At 40.0% G+C, this 26,450-nt stretch overlaps 1 protein-coding gene across 6 annotated transcripts in view; it reads left to right on the forward strand.

Moving 5' to 3' along the window:
* STAU1 (staufen double-stranded RNA binding protein 1) overlaps positions 1 to 26,450 on the forward strand; it is a 50,221-nt gene that overhangs the window by 22,835 nt on the left and 936 nt on the right. For 3 of the 6 annotated variants that reach the window (XM_035123763.2, XM_035123764.2, XM_060277294.1), the window contains 10 exons: positions 1,130 to 1,268; positions 11,532 to 11,697; positions 15,015 to 15,113; positions 16,165 to 16,395; positions 17,312 to 17,455; positions 19,744 to 19,890; positions 21,939 to 22,011; positions 23,439 to 23,755; positions 24,794 to 24,916; positions 25,845 to 25,930. In XM_035123763.2, the coding sequence (XP_034979654.1) occupies positions 1,130 to 1,268; positions 11,532 to 11,697; positions 15,015 to 15,113; positions 16,165 to 16,395; positions 17,312 to 17,455; positions 19,744 to 19,890; positions 21,939 to 22,011; positions 23,439 to 23,755; positions 24,794 to 24,916; positions 25,845 to 25,930 (1,525 nt within the window). The remainder of the gene's footprint in view (positions 1 to 1,129; positions 1,269 to 11,531; positions 11,698 to 15,014; positions 15,114 to 16,164; positions 16,396 to 17,311; positions 17,456 to 19,743; positions 19,891 to 21,938; positions 22,012 to 23,438; positions 23,756 to 24,793; positions 24,917 to 25,844; positions 25,931 to 26,450) is intronic. The other 3 variants (XM_035123765.2, XM_035123766.2, XM_035123768.2) reach the window with 3 other exon arrangements.

Consider the following 26,450-nt stretch of genomic DNA (forward strand, 5'->3'; position numbering starts at 1 on the left):
CTTTGTTTTAAGTGGTTTCTTTGCCAGGGGTGGGGGTGGGGGCTTAGATAAGAACATACGGCTTTAAGATACCAGGCAGCAACATCTCCTGTCTTCCCTTAATTTGGTTCAGAGTAACACATTTTCTACTGATAGACTTCATTGGATAAAAGCCTTATTCAAGTGTGCTTTATTACATTTTATTGCTTTTTGTCTGTAGAATATAAGCTTTAAAACTCATATAGCCTGACAGTTGTGTAAGTCTCTGGGGAAATAGTGATATTTAATCAAGACAAAGAAATCTAGAGAGCTGTTTGTAGCTTTTGAGGTCTTTCAGAATCTTGGATGGAGTCCAGAGAGTTCCATGTATGTGCTTAATATGCATCCATGCACTTGTAAAGGATTTGGGGTGTTTTGTTTTGTTTTGTCCCCTTCCAGCTGCAGCCCCTTGCACTGCACCAGATGCTGCTATGGAACTTTCTCTGACCTTTATAGTGACTTCTGAAGCACACAGTCTATGGCTTGGGGTAGTTGTTGGGGGCATGGGTGCTGGAATACTCCTGCTCACTTGAAGCCCAGCTGCAGATTTTGGATTTCTGCCATTGATTTTAATTCTCCAGAATTGAGAATTTGCAAACAGTGTCACGGTACTATGCAAATAAGAAGAGGCTGGCAGTCAGATAAAATACCAATGTGGGCAGCAAGTGAGCTCTCAGTGAAGGGAAAAGGTGTTCATATTAAACCAAGCATGTGCAATGCAAGCCTTTGTAGTAATGATAACCTTCAGGATGAAGAACAGCATGTCTTGTATGTTCTATGCATATAGTGCTAGGCTTTCCAGTCAAATGCCAGTATTTAAATATCAATTTGCAAATACAAATCAAGTTATATGCTGCAGCAAAAATCTATTCACATGGCATTTGCATTAACACTTGGTTTCTGTAAAAGAAGCATACCTCCCCTGAACAAATCTAAATGACAAATTGCCTTCTGTCCTTATTTAATACACATGACCTTCTCTTCCTACCACCCATCCCTTTGATGCTTCTCAAGTTTTCTCCTAGCTGTCGAGGGAATGAATGTCTGAGGCACAGTGTGGAATTTTCTCTGACCTCCACCTTTAACAGTTGCTTTATCTTCTTCTCTTTAGATAGTGTAACCCCCACAGTGGAGCTGAATGCGCTTTGTATGAAGCTGGGAAAGAAACCAATGTACAAGCCTATAGATCCTTACACAGAGATGAGGTCCACTTACAACTACAGTATGAGAGGTGGTGCTTATCCCCCACGGTATGTCATGCCATGATTTACTCTCCTGTAATGAAGTCCTTTTATATGCCTGTTGTCTTTGTCCATGGAGTCTTTGTCCATGTCCAAGCTGGAATTAAGATTGCCGGAAGAAATATCAACAACCTCAGATATGCAGATGACACCACCTTGATGGCAGAAAGTGATGAGGAATTAAAGAACCTTTTAACAAGGGTGAAAGAGGAGAGCGCAAAATATGGTCTGAAGCTCAACATCACAAAAACTAAGATCATGGCCACTGGTCCCATCACAGCCTGGCAAATAGATGGGGAAGAAATAGGAGGCAGTGAGAGATTTTACTTTCTTGGGTTCCACGATCACTGCAGATGGTGACAGCAGTCACGAAATTTAAAAAACGGCTGCTTCTTGGGAGAAAAGCAATGACAAACCTAGACAGCATCTTAAAAAGCAGAGACATCACCTTGCCGACAAAGGTCCGTATAGTTAAAGCTATGGTTTTCCCAGTCGTGATGTATGGAAGTGAGAGCTGGACCATAAAGAGGGCTGATCGCCGAAGAATTGATGCTTTCGAATTATGATGCTGGAGGAGACTCTCGAGAATCCCATGGACTGCAAGAAGATCAAACCTATCCATTCTTAAGGAAATCAGCCCTGAGTGCTCACTGGAAGGACAGGTCCTGAAGCTGAGGCTCCAATATTTTGGCCACCTCATGAGAAGAGAAGACTCCCTGGAAAAGACCCTCATGTTGGGAAAGATGGAGGGCACAAGGAGAAGGGGACGACAGAGGACGAGATGGTTGGACAGTGTTCTCGAAGCTACGAACATGAGTCTGACCAAACTGCGGGAGGCAGTGGAAGACAGGAGTGCCTGGTGTGCTCTGGTCCATGGGGTCACGAAGAGTCGGACATGACTAAACAACTAAACAACAAAGTCCTCTGATCACCCTCTTTCAATCAAATTCACAGTTTTGGTGCTTGTGAAGAGTACTGCACTTGTCTTTCTAGTATAGTGATTCTCAGACTTATTTGTCTGGGGCACACTTTCAGAATAAAGATTTGCTTGTGCCATGCCACACCATTTTTATTTTTATTTTTTTATAAGAAATACATTGGAAAACAAAAAGGAACAACTCCTACCAGTGCTTGACTTAGAACAGTAGAACACAAGTGCTTTATAGTATGATCATGGGACATCCAGAAAGTATAAAACAAGGCAGCTACATAAGAACATGAATCATTCCCAAAATATTGTAAACGAACCTCTTACATATGTACCTTAAGTATGTTTCTAAACTGAATGAGAGGTGTGAGCTTGCTTTTGCTCATTTATATTAGGTCTAATTTGAGAGAACCAAACTCTCATCTCTTCATCAACACAAAGAATCCTTTCTCTTTTCTAATCTTTTGTATTATGTCCGGCTTAATCATTTTGTCAGCTATTGTATGTGGTTTGCTTATTGTTATTAATTAAATTTGTATACCACCCTTTGTCCGTAGATTTCAGGCTGGTTTTGTCTGTTGAGCAGTCAATTCAGCCACTTGGTAAGATATAACTTGCATCTTATCTGAGACTTCCACTTGTTTTTCAAAACAAGATCATTGACATTTCTACTGTTCCAAAAACCTTTCAAAATATTGAACATTCTTGTTTGCCAGATTTCCATGTTTGACAACAGATGTCTTCTCATCTTTTCCGGGGCCATATTGGAATGGGAAAAGCTTCCCACGACAGAGCAAACACATAAGCTGAGGGATGTTTTCCTCTCCATTCTATGTGAAATCAAGACTCAGAATAGCTATCCACATATTGTCAACAAACTTTCTTGTTTGGATGTTTGCTTGGGTCTGCTTACCGGTGTCAAATTAAATGAGTCTTCTCTAGCACTCTGTTCCAACGGTGATTTTGGATCACAACTAGGATTGTCTTCAATATCCCTTGATGCTTTTGCTCTCGTTTTGAAAATATATCTATCCATATCCTGCAAATTAAAATTAATAAACTGATACTACGCTACGCTACACTACACAAAAATGTTAAAATCTTTCTTTGATGGTTGTCATTGAACCTTCCTGCCACACTTGCCATCCTCTTCTGCCACGCCAGTGTGCCACGCCACATCCTTTGAGAAGCTGTGTCCTAGGACAAGTAGGTTTTATGCATGAGCTGCACCGACAGGCAACCATTCGAAACATCTGGTTCCACAATAATGGCCAGCTGTTGCCGCACTGCAAAACCCCAAACCTGGATCACCAAAATAATACCACGGCCTCCCCAAACTTAGCTATAGTGAAGAAGAAAAAAATGGAAGATTCAGATGTCCAAAGATCCATGCTATCTGGAGCAGGGGACACACAAGAGAAAAGGCTGAGAGCCAAGATCCACCTAGAGGAGCAGAATTTTGGGAGAAGGAGGGGGTTGCACCCCTCAGCCTTTCTAAGTACTACATTTGGTGTAGCGGATGGGAGTACGCCTGCTGCACGCTATTGGAGAATGCGAAGGTTGGCACTTTGCCCTCGAGCCAATTAAGCCACACTTCTACGGCCTCCTGGCAACAGCCTCAGTCTCCCTGGTGAGGCTTTATAAACACTTTTAGAACTCTTTATTTAAAGCACCCCATTACCTGTGTTTCTTGATGCAAAGGGAAATCTGGTAGTTGCGTGCCATCTTACTCTTTATTTATAAAGCTCTGTACGAAATGTCAAGGTGGTGTACAGCAATGTATGCAGATAACAATAAAATATAAAATACTATTTTTCAAAAAAAAATACTGGCTCGTCTTAAGAAAACATAAACAACCGAATAGGCCAGCTGGATAAAAAGGTCTTCGCAGGAAGACTAGCAGCAAAGGTGTATTCCGCAGAATGGGACTGGCAACACCAAATGCTCAAATTCTGGTTGTAATCTGTCGGACTGCTGAATAACTAACACCACTCCTGGATGATCTCCATGACCAAGCTGAGATACAAGGGCTCAGGTTGTCCTTAAGATACAGTGGTACCTCGGGTTACAGACACTTCAGGTTACAGACACTTCAGGTTACAGACTCCGCTAACCCAGAAATAGTACCTCGGGTTAAGAACTTTGCTTCAGGATGAGAATAGAAATCGTGCGACAGCAGCGGGAGGCCACATTAGCTAAAGTGGTACCTCAGGTTAAGAACAGTTTCAGGTTAAGAACGGACCCCCGGAACGAATTAAGTTCTTAACCCAAGGTATCACTGTATTATGGACCCAAGTTGTTGAACGGAGCCATACACCTTTTTCTTCTTCCTTTTTTCTTCTTTTTTCGCTCCCAAATCTTTTCCTTTGCAGTGTGACAGACATCGCTGCAACCTCCTCCTCCAAAAAGCAACATCATTCCAAAATTTAAACTAGGAAGACTTCCGGTCTTGGTGCGCTGAGCTTGAGACGCCATTCTGAAGAGCTCCGCTACAGCGGAGACTCAGAAGCCCGAAAGTAAATAAAACTAGGGGGGCAAGCGTCTTAAAACCCCACTAGAAACAGCGGTAACACGGAGATATCGCCAGAAGAAAAAAAAGCGGCGCTAAAAGGCGGAACTCCGTTCCGGCACCGAACACAGTGTGAGAGGGACGGAGAGGAGCCAGGCGCAGAATCGAGCGAGTTACTTACCGGGCAGACGCCAAATCTCAGCCAGACAGCACCAAAGACTCTCCGGCGGAAATTAAAAGCAGAGACAGCTGGAAACAGCGAACGAAAAACAAACAGACTAAGAGGTAAAACGGACAAGCAGAACAGAGCTAAAGAGGAGCGCTGGAGGATTGAAGGAATATACTGTAAGAAAACCTGTTACAGAGTTACTTTAAGCGATCAGGGGGAGAAAAGAGGGGAGGAGGACAAACTCCTAAAAAGCGCCAAGGAGAGAGACACTAAGTAACATCTAAAAGTAACCCGATCCGGCACGGAAAGTGGAGGATACGGGTGAAAGGCGGAGGGGAGATTAACAAAGAGGAAAAGGGAAAGAAAATAACAGCACGGCGCTAGGGGGTGAAACTGCATTTTTAAAGAAACTGGAGAAAGGGGTAGGAATAAAGAACACTAATAAGAAAAGGTTGAAAATGGCGGAACTGCTTTAAGTGGAACAAACGGACAGACTTCCCCCTACAAACGGACAGACTTCCCCCTTCTCTAAGGAAGTGAGAACAACAAAAGGGGAGAGAAGAGGGAGTGCAGGAGTGTATGAGGAAAGGAGTGGCTGCCAGCGACATCTAGAGGCCAGGAGGGAAACAACAAGTACCTTTTCACTGATTTTAAAGTGCAGACTAGAATGATGGGACTGATAAGATCTTGAAAGGCCATAAGGGAACTCCCAAGTGTGAAAGAATAAAGGGACATCATTGGAAAGAGGAGAGCGAAAGAGGAGAGCGAAAAAGGGGTAAAATGAAGAAAGGACAGAATCAAGTGATGGCATCAAACAACAATAGAAGACAATCATCATCCCAGGAGAACGACCCGTTAATGGACATTAAAGAACTGATTTTTGAAATGAATAAGACGCTAGGTGAAAAACTAGATTCAGTTGAAAAAACGAATAAATCTTTAAGCGATAAGTTGGACTCAGTAGAAACGAAAATAGAACAGAACTCTAAAGTCATCACGGAGATATCAGGACAGATAAAAGATTTGAGCATAAAAAATAAAGAACTGGATCAGGCAATTAAAGAAATCAACACGAGAGTCAACAAACAGGAGGAAGCGATCAAGAAAGTAGCCATGGAAAATAAAGAGTTGAGAAGAATACAGAATACAAAGGAAGACAACAAAGAGGAATGGAAGAAAAAGTGTGAGGAGCTGGAAGATCAACTAGCTTTAATAGAGATGAAACAAAATGCTTTGACTCTCCGCTTGAGAGGCGTTCCGGAATCACAAAATGAACAGATTGAAGAGAAGGTGGTGAGGGAGTTGGCGGGTTGGTTAAAGGTGAAAGAGGAAGAATTGTGGATGGATGTGGATAAGGTGTATAGAGTTAAAATAGATAAGAAAAAGAACATGTTGGGAGACTGCATGCTCTTCCTTAATTCGCATTTGTTAAAGGATAGAATTCTGCAGAAAAAGAAGAAAGAGGAATTGGTGATAGAGGGGAGAACAGTGGCAATATACAAGGAAATCCCCAAAAGATTTAGAATGAAAAGGCAGAATTATAAAGAATTGACTGATGTCCTGAGAAAGAAAGGTATTTGGTATACTTGGGAGTACCCACGGGGCCTGTCCTTTTTTTATAAAGAAAGAAGAAAAATAATCAAATCAGTTGAGGAGGGTGAAAGATTTGGAAGGAGGCTTAGGAAGGAGATAACAGGGGAGGAGGAGGAGGACAACAATCAAGAAGAGAAGTAAGCAGAAAGGCAGGGAGGAAAAGGGACTGAAAAAGTTGGGTGGATGACAAAAAGTAATTGTTCTAAATTTTCTCTCTTTTCCCTCCCCCTTCACTTCACTTCACTTCACTCTTCTCTCTCTATATTTAGGTGGTAGGATTTTCTCTCTGTCTTGCTCTAAAAATTTTCTATTATAGAAGTCATCACCTCTGGAGAAAGGGGTGTTGGATAAATAAATATTGTAAAGGCTGCAAGGTTAGCCCTCTTGCTCCCTAGCTATTTCTGAGATTTCTGAGAATTAAGTGTATTTTTATTGACTTGAAACTACGTTATTAAAGAATGAATTTAAATATTGTTTCATGGAATGTGAATGGCTTGAATAATAAGGCAAAGAGAAACAAGATAGAACACATTCTAAAGAAAGGAGCGTGGGACGTAATCTGTCTCCAGGAAACTCATGTTTCAAAAAAACATGAAAGAATCTTGAGAAATAAGAGACTGGGAGAAGATTACGTTTCACTGGATAAAAGAAAGAAAAGGGGCGTAGTAACATATGTTAAGAAAAATATTAAGGCTGAAAAGCTATTTCAAGATGGAGAAGGACGAGTAGTAGGTGTAAGGCTGGAAATACCAGGAGGTAATGTGACCGTAGTAAATATTTATGCACCGAATGGGTGTAAGGTAAACTTTTTTCAAAAGTTGGGAGATCAAATGGGAGAAAACATCGAAAGAGATGAAATAGTTTTAGTAGGAGACTTTAATGGGGTGGTAGATGCAAGCAAAGATAGAACAGAAAAAGGAAGAAGAAACAAAGGAGAATTACAAAAAACATTTAAATATTTGGTCGAAAATTTTGAATTAAAAGACAGTTGGAGGGTACATAATGATAAAGAGAAGAAATTTACATATTATTCAGGCCCAAATAAATCTGCAGGAAGGATAGATATGATCTGGCTCTCAGTGAAATTATTAACGAAAGTGACAAAATGTGAAATATTAACGAAATCTATAACGGACCATAATCCAGTGATGATTAGATTAAGAGACAAAGAGAGGAAATTAGGGAGATGGAGATTAGACGAGAATATATTAAATGATGAGACTTTTATAGAAAAAGTTAAGAGATTATTGGAAGAATTTTTTAAAATAAATTGTACAGGAGGAATGGAGATAACAACAATCTGGGAGGCCAGCAAAGCTTTTATTAGAGGCATATACATCCAACAGAAAAGTAAAATTAATAAAGAAAGAAGAGAAAAAATAGGTAAAATAGAAGAGGCGATAAAAGGAAAAGAAAAGGAATTGGCTAAAAATCCTAAAGATAACAAAATAGTATTACAAATTAAGATATTACAGAATGAATTGTCGATGTTGGTAGGGAATGAAATTGAGAGAAAAATAAAGTGGGCAAAGCAAAAGACATTCGAAATGGGAGGGAAAGTAGGAAAATTGCTAGCGTGGAAGTTAAGAAAGGAACAAAATAAGAGGACAATTACGGCAGTGAAAGAAGGGGAAAGGTATTGGACAAGGATAGAGGATATACACAATTGTTTCAATAATTATTATAGAAAATTATATAAGAAAGAAGAAATAAACAAAATGAAATTAGAGCAATATTTCAAAAGAAGGAATATGGAGCAAATAAAAGAAGAAGAAAGAATAATGTTAAATAAACCAATAACAGATCAGGAGATAATGGAAGCAATTGGGAAATTAAAACAAGGAAAATCCCCGGGGACAGATGGGCTGTCGACACAACATTATAAGATATTCAAAAATGAATTAAAAGAAATATATAAAAAATTAGTGAATGAAATTTTGGAAAAAGGGACCTTTCCCAAATCTTGGCAGCAAGCGTTTATTACATTAATCCCAAAGGGAGAAGAGAAAGATGAAAGCGTAGGAAATTTTAGGCCGATTTCATTATTAAATTTAGATTACAAAATATTCGCATCTATTTTGGCAGAACGCCTTAAAAAAATATTAAGCAGATTGATTGGTAAAGAACAACAAGGGTTTCTGCCAAAAAGAAGAATGGCAAATAATATGAGGGTTATATTAAATGCGATAGAATACCTAGATTGGCACCCAAGCCAAAAAGTGGCGTTCATTTTTCTGGACGCCGAAAAGGCTTTTGACAACCTAGCTTGGGTGTTTATGGAAAGGGTACTGGAGAAAATCGGCATCGAGGGAAATTTTTTAAACGGGATTAGAACAATCTATAATGAACAATCGGCGAAATTAATAATCAACGGGGAGATATTGGAAGATGTAAAAATTAGTAAAGGGACCCGACAAGGATGCCCTCTATCGCCTCTACTTTTTGTATTGGCGATAGAGTGTCTCATTAAAGATATAAAAGAAGACGATAATATAAAGGGGCTAACAGTCAAAAATAGTATATTTAAAATCAGAGCGTTCGCTGATGACATTGTAATTATATTGGAAAACCCGACAAATTCAATCCCGCTCTTGGAGGAAAAATTGGAAAAATATGGAGAAATTGCAGGACTAAAAATTAATAAAGGAAAGACAAAAATAATTACCAAAAATATGAAAGGAAAAGAATTAGAGGATGCAAAAAAGATATTTAAATGGGAGACAGTAGAAAAAGTAAAATATTTAGGAATAAATTTAACATCCAATAATGTAAATTTGTATGAAGAAAACTATGGGAAGGTCTGGAGACAAGTTAAAAAAGATTTAGAAAAATGGGGGAATCTAAATTTATCAATGTCAGGAAGAATAGCCTCCATACAAATGGCAATTTTACCTAAATTTCTCTTCCTTTTTCAAATGTTGCCTATAATCGGGAAAAATGAAATTTTTGAACAATGGAGAAAGGAACTAAGTAAATTCATTTGGGGAAATAAAAAACCGAGGATCCAATATCGGCTGTTAACAGATGCTAAAAAAAGAGGAGGTTGGGGAGTGCCAGATCTCAAAATCTATTATGCAGCAGCAAATCTGTGTTGGATAAAGGAATGGATCGTACAGGAGGATAAAGACATATTGGAGCTAGAAGGTTTTAGGAATGTGTTGAGCTGGCACACCTACCTGGTGAAGGAGAGAGAGAGAAGCTATAAAGAGTTTACCGATCACATTATAAAAAGGTCATTATTAAGAATATGGGAGGAGAATAAGAAAATCTTAGAGCCTAAAACACCCTGGTGGGCCTCTCCATTCGAGATGACAGCCATAAATAGAGGGAAAAAAGAGGGGAATTGGAAAACATATCAAGAAATAGTTAGGAGAGAGGAGGGGGAATATATACTGAAATAATATGAAGAGGTAAAAAAGGAATGTGCAAGCTGGCTCCATTACAACCAGGTCCAGAGTCTTTACCAATGCCATAAAAAATTGGGATTTCAAGAGGGGAAATCAAAATTACAGGAATTATTAATTGAAAGTGGGGATAAACAAATTACTAAATTATACAAATTCTTGTTAGAATGGAATTTAAAGGATGAGGTAGTCAAAAATGTAATGGTGAAATGGGCACAAGATATTGGCAGAAATATATATTGTACACAATGGGAAGGACTCTGGAATGGAAGTATGAGATTCACAGCTTGCACGGCAATAAAGGAGAATATGCAAAAAATGTTCTACAGATGGCACCTAACTCCGGAAAAATTACATAAAATATATAAGACAGGATCCAACAAATGTTGGAAATGTAAAGAAAAGATAGGTACATTCATGCATTGCTGGTGGCATTGCAGAAAAATACAAGAATTTTGGAATAGGATTTATGAGAAATTAAAAAATATTTTAAAATTAACATTTGAAAAAAAACCGGAACTATTTTTGTTAAGCATGCTACCAGAAAATATCCCTAAAGAGAAGAGAAATGTAATACTGTATGCGGGAGCTGCAGCAAGAATAGTGATAGCGCAAAAATGGAAAGGGGAGGAGGTGCCTTCGATTCAGGATTGGTTAATTAAAGTGATAGAATATATGAATTTGGACAAAATGACAGCGGCCATAAGAAATGTAGCAAAACAGAGAGTACAAAAGGAATGGAAACCAGTGGAGGATCACCTGAAGAAAGAGGGTTTGAACTTGTAGTTTGTCTAAGTTAATTTAAGGATTGCTTAAAGAGAAGATAGAGGAAGCAATGGGAGAAGAATTACCCACAAAGGGTGGGAAAACAAGAAAGAGGAAAACAGGGAAAATTAAAAATGGTGAGGAACAGTATATTAACAATCGGAAGTTCTTTTATTCTTTTATTCTTATTTTTTGAGTAGATGCATATATACATGTATGCATTTCCTTTTTACCTTTTTTTTCTTTTTTCTTTTCTCCTCCCCCCTTCTTCTTTTTCTTCTTTTTATTTTTTTTTTCTTTTTCGTCCTTTTTCCTTATCTTAGGGTGGTGGTGTACAATTTTGTACATATTATTTGTAACTATATTTGTGTTCGTTTTCTTTGCATTGATTTGGTTGATCTTGTAGTTTGTATGTATGTAACTTTTTTAAAAGAATAAAAATAAAGCTTTTTAAAACTTAATTTAAACTAGGAAGTGAAAATCGAAGGATGGCGGTCTTCCTTTTGGGGGGGGGGATTGGGGCACACTATACTAAACAGCCAGGCTCCTTTTTCTTGTAGGTTCAGTTGGCCTAAATAAAGTGGGCAGAATTTACGGGCCTGAGATTGTAACTTTTTAAAAACAAATGTTCTATTGAATGCAGCCGAATATATTAATAGGTTAACTTGCTGGTTGAGTTCAGAAATGTTTAATCTGTCTTGGTAGCTTTGTATTAATGCTTCTAGTCATGCAGTGTCTGCACTGTAAGTGCTGCAGTCCAACTTTTGAGGGCCAACAGTTGATGCATTGTGTTCAGTGCTAGTTCTCCACTTAACGCTTTATTTGAGCACTGTCTGCTGGCAAGGATAACCTTGTACACACACACACCCTCCAGGCCTGAGTTGTCAAGTCTTTCTCTTTCCAGGTACTTCTATCCATTTCCTGTGGGACCCTGGCTCTACCAAGTGGAGCTCTCCATCGGGGGACAGCAGTTTCACGGGAAAGGAAGAACAAGACAGGCTGCTAAACATGACGCGGCTGCTAAAGCACTGAAAATCCTGCAAAATGAGCCCTTGCCTGAAAAACCGGAGGTAGTATGTCTAAAACATAGTAGAAGTTAACTGTTTTGAAATTAGCTTTTTGGTTTGCCCAAAATGCTGTTGCTTTAAAGTGTGAAGGCTTGCACTCCCGTATTTTTCTGTCGCTTATGATAAGCACTTGGTGGTTCCCCTGTTGAGCTATATTGAACTGTAGTACCTCTCTGCTTGACAGCCCTGTCGCTAATAAAGTGTAAATGCATCAGTTACTCAAGTGCTGGCAAGGTAAAGAGGGAAGATATTTGCAGACTTTTGGACTCCTCCAAGGCTGCTATTCTTTCCTTCTCCGTTCCTTGCATTGCCCCAAGGCAGGCCCAACCAGCCAGCTGCTCCTCACTGGTTTTAAGCATTTCAGCCTAGAGAACGTGTCACAGATACAGCAGGTCTCATAAAATGGTGCCTCGGTCATTGCATGGCTTAACTATATTGCATTGTGAAAATCAAGGCTTCAAAGTCAAGGCTTTGGGGTATATCAGTGAATATACACAGAATTTGGAGCGGAGGGCGGGAAATGAGCCTGATATTTGGATTTGGTAGTAAGTTTAAAAAACGAATTTGGGCCCCAGGTTATATTTAGTTCAGTTTAGAATAACAGAGTACACAACGGCATAATTTGAGGTAGATCTATAGCCAAGTCTGTGCTGGAGTTAAATTGATTTCAGATTTTGGAGCGACCAGTGCCAAGTCTTTGAGACACTGTAGAAATTGTGAATGGGAGACCAGTTTTCCCACAGAGTATATTTAAGTAGTACTGGAACAGCAACTGGAATTCTATAAATAGGTTTCGCACAGTGTTGGCAGCAGAACGTTATTGTTAAAGCTGTCACTACTTTGAAAATGCAGCATAATTCTTTTCCGTAATCATCAACATCAAAACTGCATTGAAACTCCATATTCTGCCTTACCCATAACTTGGGTTACATGAAGAATAATATAGCCAGCTTGCAGCAGAAGCAGAACTGAATTTCTGGCATCGTCTCATTTTGCAGATGCATCTGGATGAACATTAAACTGCTTAATTTGGCATTGCCTTAGAAGCTGCCTGAAGTATTAACCTTAATACAGTTTACCTTGACGAGCACCAGTTCTTTAGGGGCTTGGATCAAGCAGCCTTCTGACTCTGCTCTCTGAGGCCTTCTTAACTAGAGAGATCCAAATCTGGGACCTTCATATGCAAAACACGTTCCGTGTGTGCATAGACGTTTCTTAAATAGTGTGTTGAGTTTTTTCTTCCTCTGCCCCTTACATTATTTCCTGTTTACAGCAAAATAAAATTCTAAAGAACTGTTCTCTGCTTTAACTTCTCTTACATTCTCATTTGCTCCGCTAGCTAGCTCCAATTAACTAATTTTGCATGATAGTTATTTAGAAAGATTATTGTACTTGTGCTGTGTGTACCACTGCATGGCTGTTTTGCCCAGCCTCTAGAAGAGTATGTGTATTTGTTTCTAACCTCAATATCCTCATCAGCATGCTCGTTAATTGGTATGAATTATCTGAAGCATGTGTTCAGAGTTTCGTACATGCATGGCTTTATGTAGGCCTAAAGGTAATTGCTGCTTTATGAATGGAGCTTGTTTGAAGAATCAGATCATAAACTGGCAGCATAAAAATGGCTCAGTCAGAACATTTGATTTCCTTGATTTTACAGCCTGACATTCTGCCATTATCTCCTCTGTACTATAATTTCCCAGTTACTAAATAACTGAGCCACTAATTCTCCAAACTTGCACTTATTTGGCAATGTTGCTTCAGTCCGTATATTTTTTTAAATCTATGGTAGTAAAATAAGTAGAAAAGAGATTCAAGGTCTTAGCTTACATTGGGGAGTCTTTTTATAGATAGAGAAGTCCCATAACTTAAATGCTTAGCTTTTAAGGTGAAGCTTTAGAGCCCTCCCCTCCCTGTGTTTGGGTTTCTAATACTGGAAGAGATGGGATGCGATTTTCAGTAGGTGAAAAAAGACTCAACAAAACATCTTTGAGTGTAGAGGGGGGATTTTAATGAGCCTTTCGGTTTACATTTTTTAATTGCCTGCTTAGATATAGATTGTCTATTTTACTGGTCACTTACTTTTATATTACTTGTTTAAAAAGCTATTGATTCAATGGGTGTTTTCTTATGAATATTTTAAATTATTTATGTAATCCACATAGTTTTCTGATTAAGTGGGGTATAAATCTTGATAGACAAATAAAATGTTGTTTTAATTTTATTGATTTTCATCATCTTTAAGGATGTTTGTATTTCTGCCCTGGGACCATTTGGTAAAACCTCAGAAATAAATAATGAACCACTAGTTTTCCAAAGTAACTCTCTCAATCACATTTGCTAATTCTTAGCATTCTTGGACTGTGCTGTGTCTCTTTCTGTGTGTAAAATGTCTGCTGAAACTTCCGTAGCTAGAGTGTGTGCTGATTATGATTTGTGTGGTGTCTTGAGTGTCCTGCATAGCTTATTTTCCCTTCCCTTGGAGCACAATAAGCTAAGTAGAAAAGGACATTCCACTGGCTACTTAAATGCCAGAACTGTCATTCTGAAAGGCATAGCAGATATAGGAAGCAAACACCGTGCAGAAAACTCCCTGAGAGATTAATTGTTGCAATAGAAAATAGTATTTCTCCTCAAGCAAGGGAATGTCATATGCCTCTAGTCTTCACTGGGTGAATACTACAATTCAGCTCCAAAGGACTGCATTAGGTATTTGTAAGGAGTTGGGTGCACCCAGTGGATTTATTTGCTGCTACTTCCCTTTTAGTTGCAGCTCCTGTGCTAGACTGCAGACCACTTTTGAAAACTGTGACCTTTATAAAAGGAGCTTTTCATGTGGTGTTGGGTGGGGTAGGGAGTCTACGGTTGGCAAACCCAGGCACAACACTCCCCTCGGGCACACAGATATTCTCTGGGTGAAATTGGAAAAAGCTGAAAATGGGTAAATAACATTGGGCTTGTATTTTGAAAATGTATTTTATAAAGCTCTGAACTTTATTGACAGCTTTTACAGGTTGCCTGCAAGTAATTTCACGTAGACCCCAAAATTAACCTCTCTCATGCTTAACATGCATCTTTCAGAACTGCTGGCTGTTTCCACGTAGATTTTTCAGACAAGGGAATAACTCTGGAAAATCTCCTTGGCATGTCAGGCACTCCTCGTGAAAACTGTCCTTGAGCCTTCAGTTTAATCTGCTCCTTGGGGTTGAGTGGAGAAAATCATGTTTAAAATTATGATACTAACTCTTTACTGTGTGTGGCAGATTTGTTAGTGAGTAAGTGCAAAAGAAGTTTCTTCAATATCATTGTTCTTCTCTTAGATTAATGGCAGAGAACCAGATGATGAAAATCTCAATAAATCTGAAATAAGCCAAGTGTTTGAGATTGCACTTAAAAGGAACTTGCCTGTGAATTTTGAGGTAGGTTTAGTTAATTGCTCTAAAAGTGGTTTTACAGTACTTTAGAATACTGAAGGTAGCACTACTTGGCTGGGGGGCTTTAAAATCTTGTATTAAAATATATCCTGATTCTCTTTCCGTGGGTCCGGTTGTTTTGTTTCATAGCAGAAAGCCATTAAAAGGGGGATTATGAGAAGCTGTGTGCTGACAGCATTTAAATTCTTCCAATGTATTTGGAAGGAAAGGAAGATGCCACTAATGTCATAAAATGTTGCAGATATATTTGCTTATGTGAGTGGGAGGGAGGGTGTCACTGATTTCCCCTTTGCTGCAGCCCCCACACTGTGTACCACACCACTCCAAATGTTCCTGCAGCCCTCAGAAGCAGATGTGGAAGGTGCATGAGGGCTGCAGTGGAAAGGGACTTTATTGCAAGGGGAAGGAGCTCTTCCCATAAGTGGAAGTCCACTCCTGGTAGTTGAATTCAGTGGGTAAGGCTTTGAAAGGATTAGAAGAATGGGGAAGTTGAATTATCCTGTTATGACAGTATAAATATCTAATATCTAATGTAATTTCTTTCTGTTTAAGAATGTACTGTCTTGCTGTTTATTGTGTGTAGAGTGCAAGAAAAATATGTCCCTTTGTTGCTTTATTATGAATGGATATTTGGGTATTTGCTTAACGTTAAGCATGGATGCATGCCAAGGTTTATAGCCTTTTAATTTTTTTAAGTAAAAACTGTCACAGACCTAAATATTTGTAGTTGGGGCAAAATGTAGTGCCCCCAAAAGACTAACTTGGTACATACTGAATAAAATAAGACTGCAGATACTGTCTTTAGCATGTAAAGTTTAGCTGGGTTTACATTTTTAACCTACATGGGGTGGGGTAATGTACTGAGAGGTTTTTTAAAAAATATAGCCACTTCCCGCTTTATTAGGAATGTTGTTTAAATTAGCCTTGTTCTTCCCTTCCCCCCCCCCCCAATTGTAATTTAGTGTTTGTGAGTAAAGTTTGCTGCAACCATTTTACCCTACCATTTTTAATAAATGTTTATCACGCTTTCACTCAGTTTTTCCCTCTGAAACAGGTGACCCGGGAGAGCGGTCCTCCTCATATGAAGAGCTTCGTAACAAAGGTATCTGTGGGAGAATTCATGGGCGAGGGTGAAGGCAAGAGCAAGAAGATCTCAAAGAAGAACGCGGCCATAGCAGTCCTAGAGGAATTGAAGAAACTGCCCCCCCTTCCTACGGTTGAGAAAATGAAGCCACGAATCAAAAAGAAAACAAAATCAATAGTCAAGGTGAGAGAAGTATGCACTTAGTCAAATCTCAGCTGTTGTAGAAGGAAATTCTTGATGAGTTTAAGAATGCTGTCTTACACTATAGCAGACACCTCAGTTTGTACCTGTGGTCATCGGAACTCTTTGCTTGCTGTTGTCGTGCCAAACTAGTGGTGATTCTGTATCAGCAAGGAAGCACTTACCTTGTCTAAATGCCAGGACCTGTGCTGTGTCTTTGCTGCCATCTGTAATCCAAATGTTCTTGTGCAGCTCTGTTTCAGTGGAGGCTTGCATAGTAGGCACTCTTAGTGTATGAAGCATAGCATGCATGTTCAGCCTTCATGTAACAGCCTTGTGCAGAAATCAGGCGTAGCTTAATCTAATGAGCACAGTTGGTGATGTAGTTTCTAGTATATCAGATCTCTTTTTTTAAGAAAAAAGTTGCAGCACCGTAGGGAGCATAGAGGCAGTTCAGTTGTAGGTAAGTCGGTATCCCCCATCACCTGTGTTTCTAGACAACATGGACTGAAACCTCCAGAGACACAAAAATTGTTTCAGTATGATTTATTTCTGAAATAATTTTGATCGCAACCTTATTACTGATGAATGCTGAAGGTTGTGATGCTGTAGATACCTTTCCCTGAGTCAGTTTGAGCTTCCTGTGTCTATGTATAATGTTTGCAGTTGATAATGGCTTTGTTTTGTTTTTGTTTTGTTTTGTTGTCTTCTTAAAGTGATTCAGAACAATTCTTCACAGCTGTGTCTGTAACTCTGCAACGTCTACCAATACTTCCTGAAAACCCAATAGCAAAGTTAACGGTTAAAAAAACCACCAACCCAACACACACCCCTATCTCCTGGAGTGTTTTAATGGGAATGTGATGTATTGGAACTGCTCTTGCCAACTGTTGGCTGATTCTTGCTTTTTCTATCTAAGTTGCAGACAAGTCCCGAATACGGCCAAGGTATGAATCCCATTAGTAGACTGGCTCAAATACAGCAAGCGAAGAAAGAGAAGGAGCCAGAGTACATGCTCGTCACAGAACGTGGGCTTCCGAGGCGCAGGGAGTTTGTGATGCAGGTTTGTGTTGAGCTCAGCACTTTGTCCAGGGCAGGGCAGCCATGTGACTGATTTATTTGAATTTATAAGCTGCTTAGGGCCACAAGGGCCCCTCCAAGCAAGATTACAATAAAACCACAATAGAATGTCATAAAAACCTTGAACAGTTCATATAAAAAATGCACCGCAGCGGTTTATCTTGTATTAAATAATTGATCAAAGTTTCTCGGCCTGGCAGAGCAATATTTAAGGTGCTGTAAAGACATGTTTTACAATCGAGTGAGCCGGCTGAATTTCCTTGGGAAACAGAATGCAGGTGGTACCACCAAATAATATTTTTTGGGTTAGAGGGTAATCTTAATGCATATTGCTTTGGGTGCTACTGCCATCTATCTGGTAGGCCTTAACACAGAAAGGGAGAGGAGTGGGTATACAGGTGAAACTCGGAAAATTAGAATATCGTCAAAAAGTGCATTTATTTCAGTAATACAACTTATTGTTTTTTTTCTTTTTCTTTTAATTTTTACAAATGCTTTCTTTTGGAAATTCCACAGTAATAAAACAAATAGTTACAATAATACAAAAATAAACATCGCTATTACATTTCATTAATTACATTCCATTTATAATTGACCCGCCCAACAACAAATAATTACAATTACAACAAATAAAGGCTTGACATATCTTGCTTTGGATGTCATGCATCTATCTCATACGTATATTGGTTTCACCTTTTAAGTTGCATTACTGAAATAAATGCACTTTTTGATGATATTCTAATTTTCCGAGTTTCACCTGTATATATGGGAGCAGATGCTCTTTTAAATATCTCAGACCGAATACTTCAAAGGTTTAAAATCAGCACAGATAGTGAATTGAATCCAGAAGCACACCTGGTAAGCAGTGATGATCATAGAAAATGGGTGTCATATTATCTCTTTGAGGAGAACCACACGAGATGTGGGACCAGATGACAGTTTCTGAACTATTCAAGGGAAGCCCCATGTAAAGTGCACTGCAGAAGCCAAGAAGCTATCACAAATGAGAGCCTTGCATTAGACAATGAACCTATGCTATGCAGAATGTAATCCCGTGCTAATTTCAACACACTGTATTTTTATGGTGCTCACATAATTTCCTCCTTGCATCTGTTGCTGACTGAAAGCTATTGTTGCTTCTAGAGGCCACTGCAGCAGCAGAGCTTGCTCACTCTTTCTCTTTCCCCCAGCCACCCCCTGTGATGCAGCTGTCTAGTGCAGGCATGGCCAAACGTGACCCTCCAGCTGTTTGGGGACTACAACTCCCATCATCCTTGGCTAACAGGACCAGTGGTCAGGGATGGTGGGTATCATAGTCTGGAAACAGGGATGGTGGGTATCATAGTCTGAAAACAGCTGGAGGGCCATGTTTGGCCATGCCTGGTCTAGTGGTGGTGATAGGAAGAAGGGAAGAGTTCTCCATGGCCAGTCAGCAGCTTGCTTCCTCTGGTTTTTGGTGTCTTTATGTCATGGGGAACTTTTTTATTTGTGTGACAGCAATACGTGACGGTTTGAATTCTATTTTCTCTTGCTGGGAATGTATTGTCTTTGTGTCCCAAACTCTTACGGAGATGAAGATAAGCAGGAAATAGCTGTTGACTACTTCCCATGTCTCCTGTAGGTTCATTCAACACCTATCCGTATCATGTTAACATACATTATGTACTGTATTCCATATTCCTCCTTAGAGGAATTCACCCCTTCTCCTTCTGCTGGCGCAGTCCTCTGTTCTCTCCGTTTGGATTTTCTTATTCTTCAAGGTTCATAATGAGATCAGTGTGCTGTAATTTTAAAGTAGAATTCTGGGAAGCCTTGTCTTGTCTTCGTCTGCTAGTCCATTCTCATAGAATCCTTTGGAAGCTCTGTGCCTTGCAAATGCAGAAACTGCTTAGATGAGCAACATGTTGCAATAGTATCGGGGAGCTGTTACAGGGGCTGAAGAACGTTGAGATCATTGCAAAGCACAAAATTGATTGCCACATGCATATTAATAAACTTCTAATCATGTTATCTTGATACTATTCTCTGGACACTTCCAGAATCCAAACTTATTTGGGGTGTTAAAAAAAAAAGCCAGAGGGAAAGTCTTGGAGCATGAATTGCCTGCTTTGTGTGTCAGTGCCTGCAGTCAGTGGCATGGAGGCACCATGACCTGGCTATCCTCCAAGGCCATATTTGGACAGATACGTTACTAATGATCATCGGCGTTTAGTTTCCCCTTCCTACATAGAGAGATACTTGTTCTAATAATCTATTTCTCCATACTTCTAGGTGAAAGTTGGCATGCACACAGCCGAAGGAATGGGAACTAACAAGAAGGTAGCAAAGCGTAATGCAGCTGAAAACATGCTGGAGCTCTTAGGATTCAAAGTCCCTCAACCACAACCCCCAAAGCCAGCACTAAAGACAGAAGAAAAGGTAAGACTTCTTAAATGATGGGCTGTGCAAGGTGAGATAGGGACTTGTGTGCTGAAGATTATCCAGACTGTAAAATTCCCAGGTGTAGGGTGGTTGTAAACTGGGTCATTTAGACCAGGCATGTCCAATAGGTCACAGGTCGAGTGTTATTGACTGGTCGATCTCGGGGCGTCTGTGGTCAATACTCTGGTTGATCACATGATCCTGAGCCACCCAAAAAAAGGCTCGACAACTTTGGCTCCCTAAAAAAAGCTCCAATGGGTAAATCCAATAGGTAGATCACTTCCATTTTTTAAAACAGTAGGAGTAGATTGCAGTCTCTTGGGAGTTGGACATGTCTGATATAGGCAACTTCAATTTCTTGACTTGGTTGTAGGTATGATCCTGCTTACCTTATAAAATCCCATTTTTTCTGTGTCAATAATATGTGGCTTGTGCTGAATCCCAAATATAGCCCTTTATTAAGGTCCTGCATTTCTTGCAATTCTATAGCCTGGATTGTTGTCAAAACGAGTCTAAACCAGTGTTTCCCAAACTTGGGTTTCCAGCTGTTTTTGTACTACAACTCCCATCACCCCTAGCTAGCAGGGCCAGTGTCCAATGATGATGGGAATTGTAGTCCAAAAACAGCTGGAGACCCAAGTTTGGGAAATGCTGGTCTAAAAGCTTAAGGTTGATGTTTCATAAGCATCATAAGGAGAGAGGAACCATGAGCAGTGCACTTTCGTTTGCTGCACCGTGTGGTTTTTATTACCTTACTAGCTGGCTCTGTCACGCGTTGCTGTGGGTTATTTGTGTGATTTCCCCTACCCTGTGCCGATCCATGACATATCCCTGTGTTTCCCCCACTCCTCCCCTCCCTCATCCCTGTGAATCCCCCAACTCTGTCCTGATCCATGACCTATTATTCCCCCTCTTCCCCCCATCCCCGGCTTACCCCTGTGATTTCCCTCCTCTCCTCCGTCCAACCCCCCCCCCCGGGTTATCTCTGTGACCCATTCATTTTGCATACAATCATTCCCCCAATGCGCGTGTTCTGTAAAATTTTGCCCTGTCCCAACCCTGACTCCCCTACCCACGTGTGTTATGTGAAATAACATTTATTCTACCCAAAGGCACGGCCCTGTAAAAGTCCCATATTCAGCTGATGCTATGCTGCGGCCTATTCGGGGCCCCTCACCCCCCCCTAAATCCACTCAGCCTAGCCTGCAAAGCCGAGGCAAGATACCATGGAGAGGGCAGGTTTCATCCCTGTGTCTCCCCCCACCCTGTTCTGACCCATTACCTATCCCTGCCCCCTATTCGGCCCCCCACCCCACCCCCTGGCAGGCCCCTACCTCCACTTGGCAATATTGGGCCTTGTTGCTGCAAAAGGCCTGTTTTCAGTTGGTTGCTGTGGAATTTTGTGATGTCATCTGGTGGCGCGGCTTTCGAGGCAGCAGTGGGCGATCTGCCTTTCTATTGGATGCTGCTGGAGTCTTCAGAGCTTCTGCTGGTGACATCTAATTTGTGCTCCACTTTTTTGTGTTTAACCATTGTTTTAGGTGTGAAAGGTTTGCTTTGGGGGGGGGGGATTTATGCCAGATCCCTCACTGATGGGCATGGAACATTGTGGCCAAATTTGTTACATTACAGTTCAGCGGTTACGGAGAAAGGCTGTGACCTCCGTGCACGCAATGCCTACATTTTTATGTATATAGATTAAGACGCTTAGAACAGTGAGGTTGTTATTGTAGCATCTTAGCCCCCTGTCGTTGTACAGATGGACTAGTGCATATCCACTATGGATATGGACACATTTCCGCAGGGCCCTTGGAGTGAAACAAAATGCTTGCCCCAACATTGCTGATGACCTAGTATTCTATCAGGTGGCAATGAAGGCAAGTCTCCTCTCTTAGGTTCAGAGGGATGGCCCTGGGTTGTTGATATTTGCTATTGGGGTGGTGTAAGAACAAAGTGGCGTAGGCTTTGTTTAGAAAGGTTGTTAGTAACACTCGACTCTTCAGCGCAGTGGCATAACAAGTCCAAATAACTCTCTTTTGTGCTAGACGCCAGTAAAGAAGCCAGGTGATGGAAGAAAAGTAACGTTTTTTGAGCCTGGCTCTGAAGAAACATCTGTTAGTAAGTAACCTTCATTCCATTCTTCTTTTATTTTATTTTATTGGTATGATGGCTATATCAGAGCAGATTGACATTCTGTGATTTCAGCCATCAAGAATTGAAGGTCAGTTAGGCCATACTATTTGGTTGATAGTTACTAGGCATTAAATAGGTTTAATGGGTCACCCAGGTAGACCAGGGGACACTAGGGCTGGGCGATACCTGGTTTTCAACACTGTGATGTTTCACCAGCTCAATTTACTGATATATCACGATGTCTGAAATAAGTACTGTATGGAGCTATGTAGAGTCATTGGCTAGCTTCACTTTTTCCTGCAGCGTGATTTTTGCTGACACCTGCTCTTGTGATTCGCTGCCCCCTCCCTGCATGAGGCAGGGGGAGAGCTAAGATAGCAGAGTTAACAGGGGCTGCAGGAATCGAGAGAAGCTTTGGGTGGCTTTACGGTTTCCCCCACCTTGTGATTTTTGCATAGCATGCACACACATATGTGAAAATAAGTTTGCTGGCCCAATAATATAAAGTAAATAAAGGTTTGACCATTTGCTTATTTTCCAAGGTATATTTCCAGAGCAATGCATGCGTGGAGGGTGACGCAAGATTATTATTTTTTGATCCACTCTAATAAAACTAAAATGCTGGTTTATTTTTTTCTATTTGGAAAATACTTTCAAAGTTTTGGCTCATATCAGGCATTGCTTGGGACAATGACGGGATGGATGCGAGGAACAGGTATTCAAAAGATATCAAAAGAGTGGACCAGTTTCAGAGAATATTTAATAACACATAGTAATAACAACTCAATATTGACAGACATAGAACGGTATTTGTAATGTAGAGACAAACAGAGAGATAAAAAGTATAAAATAAAAAAGAGAAGATAGAAGAAGAAAACCAAATAACATCAAACCTGTGAGAAAGATCAGTTTGGAAATTAGGTATAATGGAAAGGATTGGAAGCGTTGACAAATGTTGAAATAAGAATTTATTTTAGATCACATTTGGTACATTGAAATTTTAGAGAAATTTTGAGTTTATTCATTTGTAAAATCGCGTGTGAATCGCAGGATATTTCTGTTGTGTTATGTAACTTATATTTTAAATTCTACACTTTATATAGATACATATAATCTTTCTTTTTGGTTCTGAAAATTGGATGTATCTCTGATTTTTTTCTTTTTTCTCAATAAAGTTTTTCAAAAAATTTTTTTTAAAAAGCCTTATTTTTTGCAAACTGCTTTGGGGAAAGCAATGTGAAATCATTATCAGAATAAAACGCATTAGACCCAGAAGGAATGCTGAAGGCCAGGATAGGGTTTGGATTTCAGAAGCGATTTTGGATTTTGTGCTCTGTGATCTGCCATTTTGTGTATGACCAGACCCTTGCCAATTAATGAAATTTTGTTTGTTTGTTCTGTCTCGTTAATAGGTAATAAAGAGGATGAGTTCAGGATGCCTTATCTCAGCCATCAGCAGCTTCCTGCTGGCATTCTTCCCATGGTCCCTGAGGTTGCACAGGCTGTAGGAGTTAATCAAGGACACCACACCAAAGAGTTCAACAGGGCAGCCCCCAATCCTGCCATGGCTACTGTGACAGCTATGATTGCTAGAGAGCTATTATACGGTGGCACTTCTCCTACTGCTGAGACCATTTTAAAAAACAGCTCCTCGGGCCATGTGCCCCATGGACCTCTCACTAGACCTTCCGAACAGTTGGACTACCTTTCCGGTGTTCAGGGAATCCAGGTAAATCGGTTGCAAGCAGAATAATTCATAGGATTTGACTTGCTCAATAAAAACCTTGTTCCAGAAAACCACATGGGGCGCGTACCAATCCATGCATGTCAGCCTCTCGCCCAAAACAGAAAGTTTCCTATGTTTATATTGGAAAGCCAATATATTACATTTTTAAAAATGGAAAGTTTCCCAGCTAGTATACAACTTGAATGCTGTTCCTATGTTGTCTCTCTCTCTCTCTCTCTCTCTGTGTGTGTGTGTGTGTGTGTGCATTGTCTTTTTAATTACTCAACAAAAACATAGCCCTGTCCATCAGACATTGCACTTAAATAACTTCTGTTCATCTCTGTATGGCTTGCACCAAAGCCTCTTTTCTTTGAAGAAGAAGAAGGCTCATGCAGTTGAAGTGTATGTCTGAATTTCTTCCTCGGAGACATTTAGATTCAGCATACGTTTTGACTTGTTTTCCATTCTTACATGTGTACCAATCTACATGTTCAGGATAGTTATGCAATTGACTTTTTCTGGACTAGGCTCCCCTGCAGGTGAGGGCTTCCCTCAATTTTAGAATGTTCCTGAGGAAGCAATCTCCTTGCATATAGGGAAGTAGCATACTCCTTGAGATGCTTAATAAAAGCCCTTCCAGGTGTACCACTTTCCTAAATTTAGAAGACCATTCTAACAAGTAACATTCACAAGAGTAGAGTGTGGGGAGAGTGATTTGGGGCTCTGGGGAGGATAGAAATCTCCCAGCTCCCAACAACAAAAAGCCAGGCAGACTAAAACCTTTAACTTATATGAAAGTTTAGCCCACCTCCAGTTCTCCAGCACATGCACAACACCTGAAAGATAGGTGAGGTTTTTCTTTTCTTTTCACTGTGGTTTGGAGTAGACAAGAACAGGGATCTTTTTCTGCCTGGGAGAAACTCCTGCTTGTTACCATATCAATGTTGCAGTGCTAATGAGAGTTCTGAGGAACGAATAAGAGTTTGTGTAGAGGGTTGGGGGACACCCGTTTGGAAATAATTCAAACTTTCTTTTTCTTAGGTTGAATACAAAGATTTCCCCAAAAACAACAAGAACGAATTTGTGTCTCTTATAAATTGTTCCGCTCAGCCGCCACTGATCAGCCATGGAATTGGGAAAGATGTTGAATCTTGCCACGATATGGTAAGGGAACGTGGAGCTGATTTATATAAATGAATTGTGGACCAGTCATTAACTTCCTCCAATGTGATCACTTAAACATTCAGATGGATGGGAGTCTAGATTAGGCATCTTCAGGTTTTTTCTCTTTGGGTCCAAGGGAAACCCATTGGAGTGATGACAAATGTTGACTAATGGAGGAGAAGAGTTTGTGAAATGTGTAGGTCTGTTGCTGCTCTACTTGAGGGAGTCAGTGTGAATTATGAACCAGCAAACTTTCCCATTAATCTACTGAGCCAGCTGCTTTTAAACTCTCTGAGATGCACCATCCTAGTGGACTCACTGCTCAAATATCTCATGCTATTGTGTCTTACAAAAGAGAAACCTACAGTGGTGCAAAGATTTTTGTTGCAGAAGCCTTGACTTCAGTCCTAGTTTCAGAGTTCTGAGTTAGCCAGAACTTTAGGCTACATACAGGGCATTCTTCCCATGCTGAGCCCTAGTTCTCACATATACATACCTAACTTGCCCAGTTTGTCCATGAAAAATGATCTTCATTCTGTGCAGCTTGGAAATGGGAAAATGGCAAGTCTGCTAATTGAGGCCACGGAAATCCTGGATGGAACTAATCCTTTTCATTTCTGTGTGCATGACCAACTTTTAGTAGGGTGTTGAGTGTTTTTAAAATACATTGCCCAGTATTCTTCCAGTCATTTATCACAACATGCATCCTTTATTTATTTATTTATTTATTTTATTTTATTTATAAGCATTGATAAACCACCTAACATTTCAAAAATATCTCAAGTGCCATACAGTCTAAATAAGAAGAAATCATTGAAACAAAAATACAACCTAAAACCAATAATATAAAACCTTAATTCAGTGACTTCAGACACGTAAAACACCCATGTTATATGCAGACATTTAATTCAATCTTTTCCTTCTCTAGGCTGCATTAAACATCTTAAAATTGCTGTCTGAGTTGGACCAACAAAGTACAGAGATGCCAAGAACAGGAAATGGACCAATGTCTGTGTGAGTGAAAATGATCTTTTTGAGCGTTTATCTCTTTTTTACTAAACAAAAAACCCAGGCACAACGTTCTAATGGTTTCACAGAAATATCATTTGCCTTTAGAGAAGTATTTGTTTACATGGAGAGTTATAAAAATCAACCTTGTATCACATTGGCAGATGAGTGGGAAAGCAGGTTTATGCCCAGCTGTTGTCCATTTAGTGTCACAACTAGTCTAGTTTTGGTTTCTTCCAAGAACATGTCCTGTCATTCGTATTCTTTGAGGTTTTGAATGTGTTGCTGTAAGCAGAACATCATTAACTATACCCATTCTCAGGACGTGCTTTACAGAGTCGTCTTAAGTTAGCGAAGCTTAATTGCATTACTGGCAGCGCATTTAAAGTCAGTGGATAAATGCGACAGCGGGAGTTTGCTATTTCAAAGGAAATGTGCCTCTTGGCATGAGTTTGAAAGAGCCACAATTCTGGCTGAAAGATCCATAATTCCAAGTGTGGTTCCCTTTTGGAAAAAAAACACACCC

Source organism: Zootoca vivipara, chromosome 7 (genome assembly GCF_963506605.1).
Source record: "Zootoca vivipara chromosome 7, rZooViv1.1, whole genome shotgun sequence".
Taxonomy (NCBI): domain Eukaryota; kingdom Metazoa; phylum Chordata; class Lepidosauria; order Squamata; family Lacertidae; genus Zootoca; species Zootoca vivipara.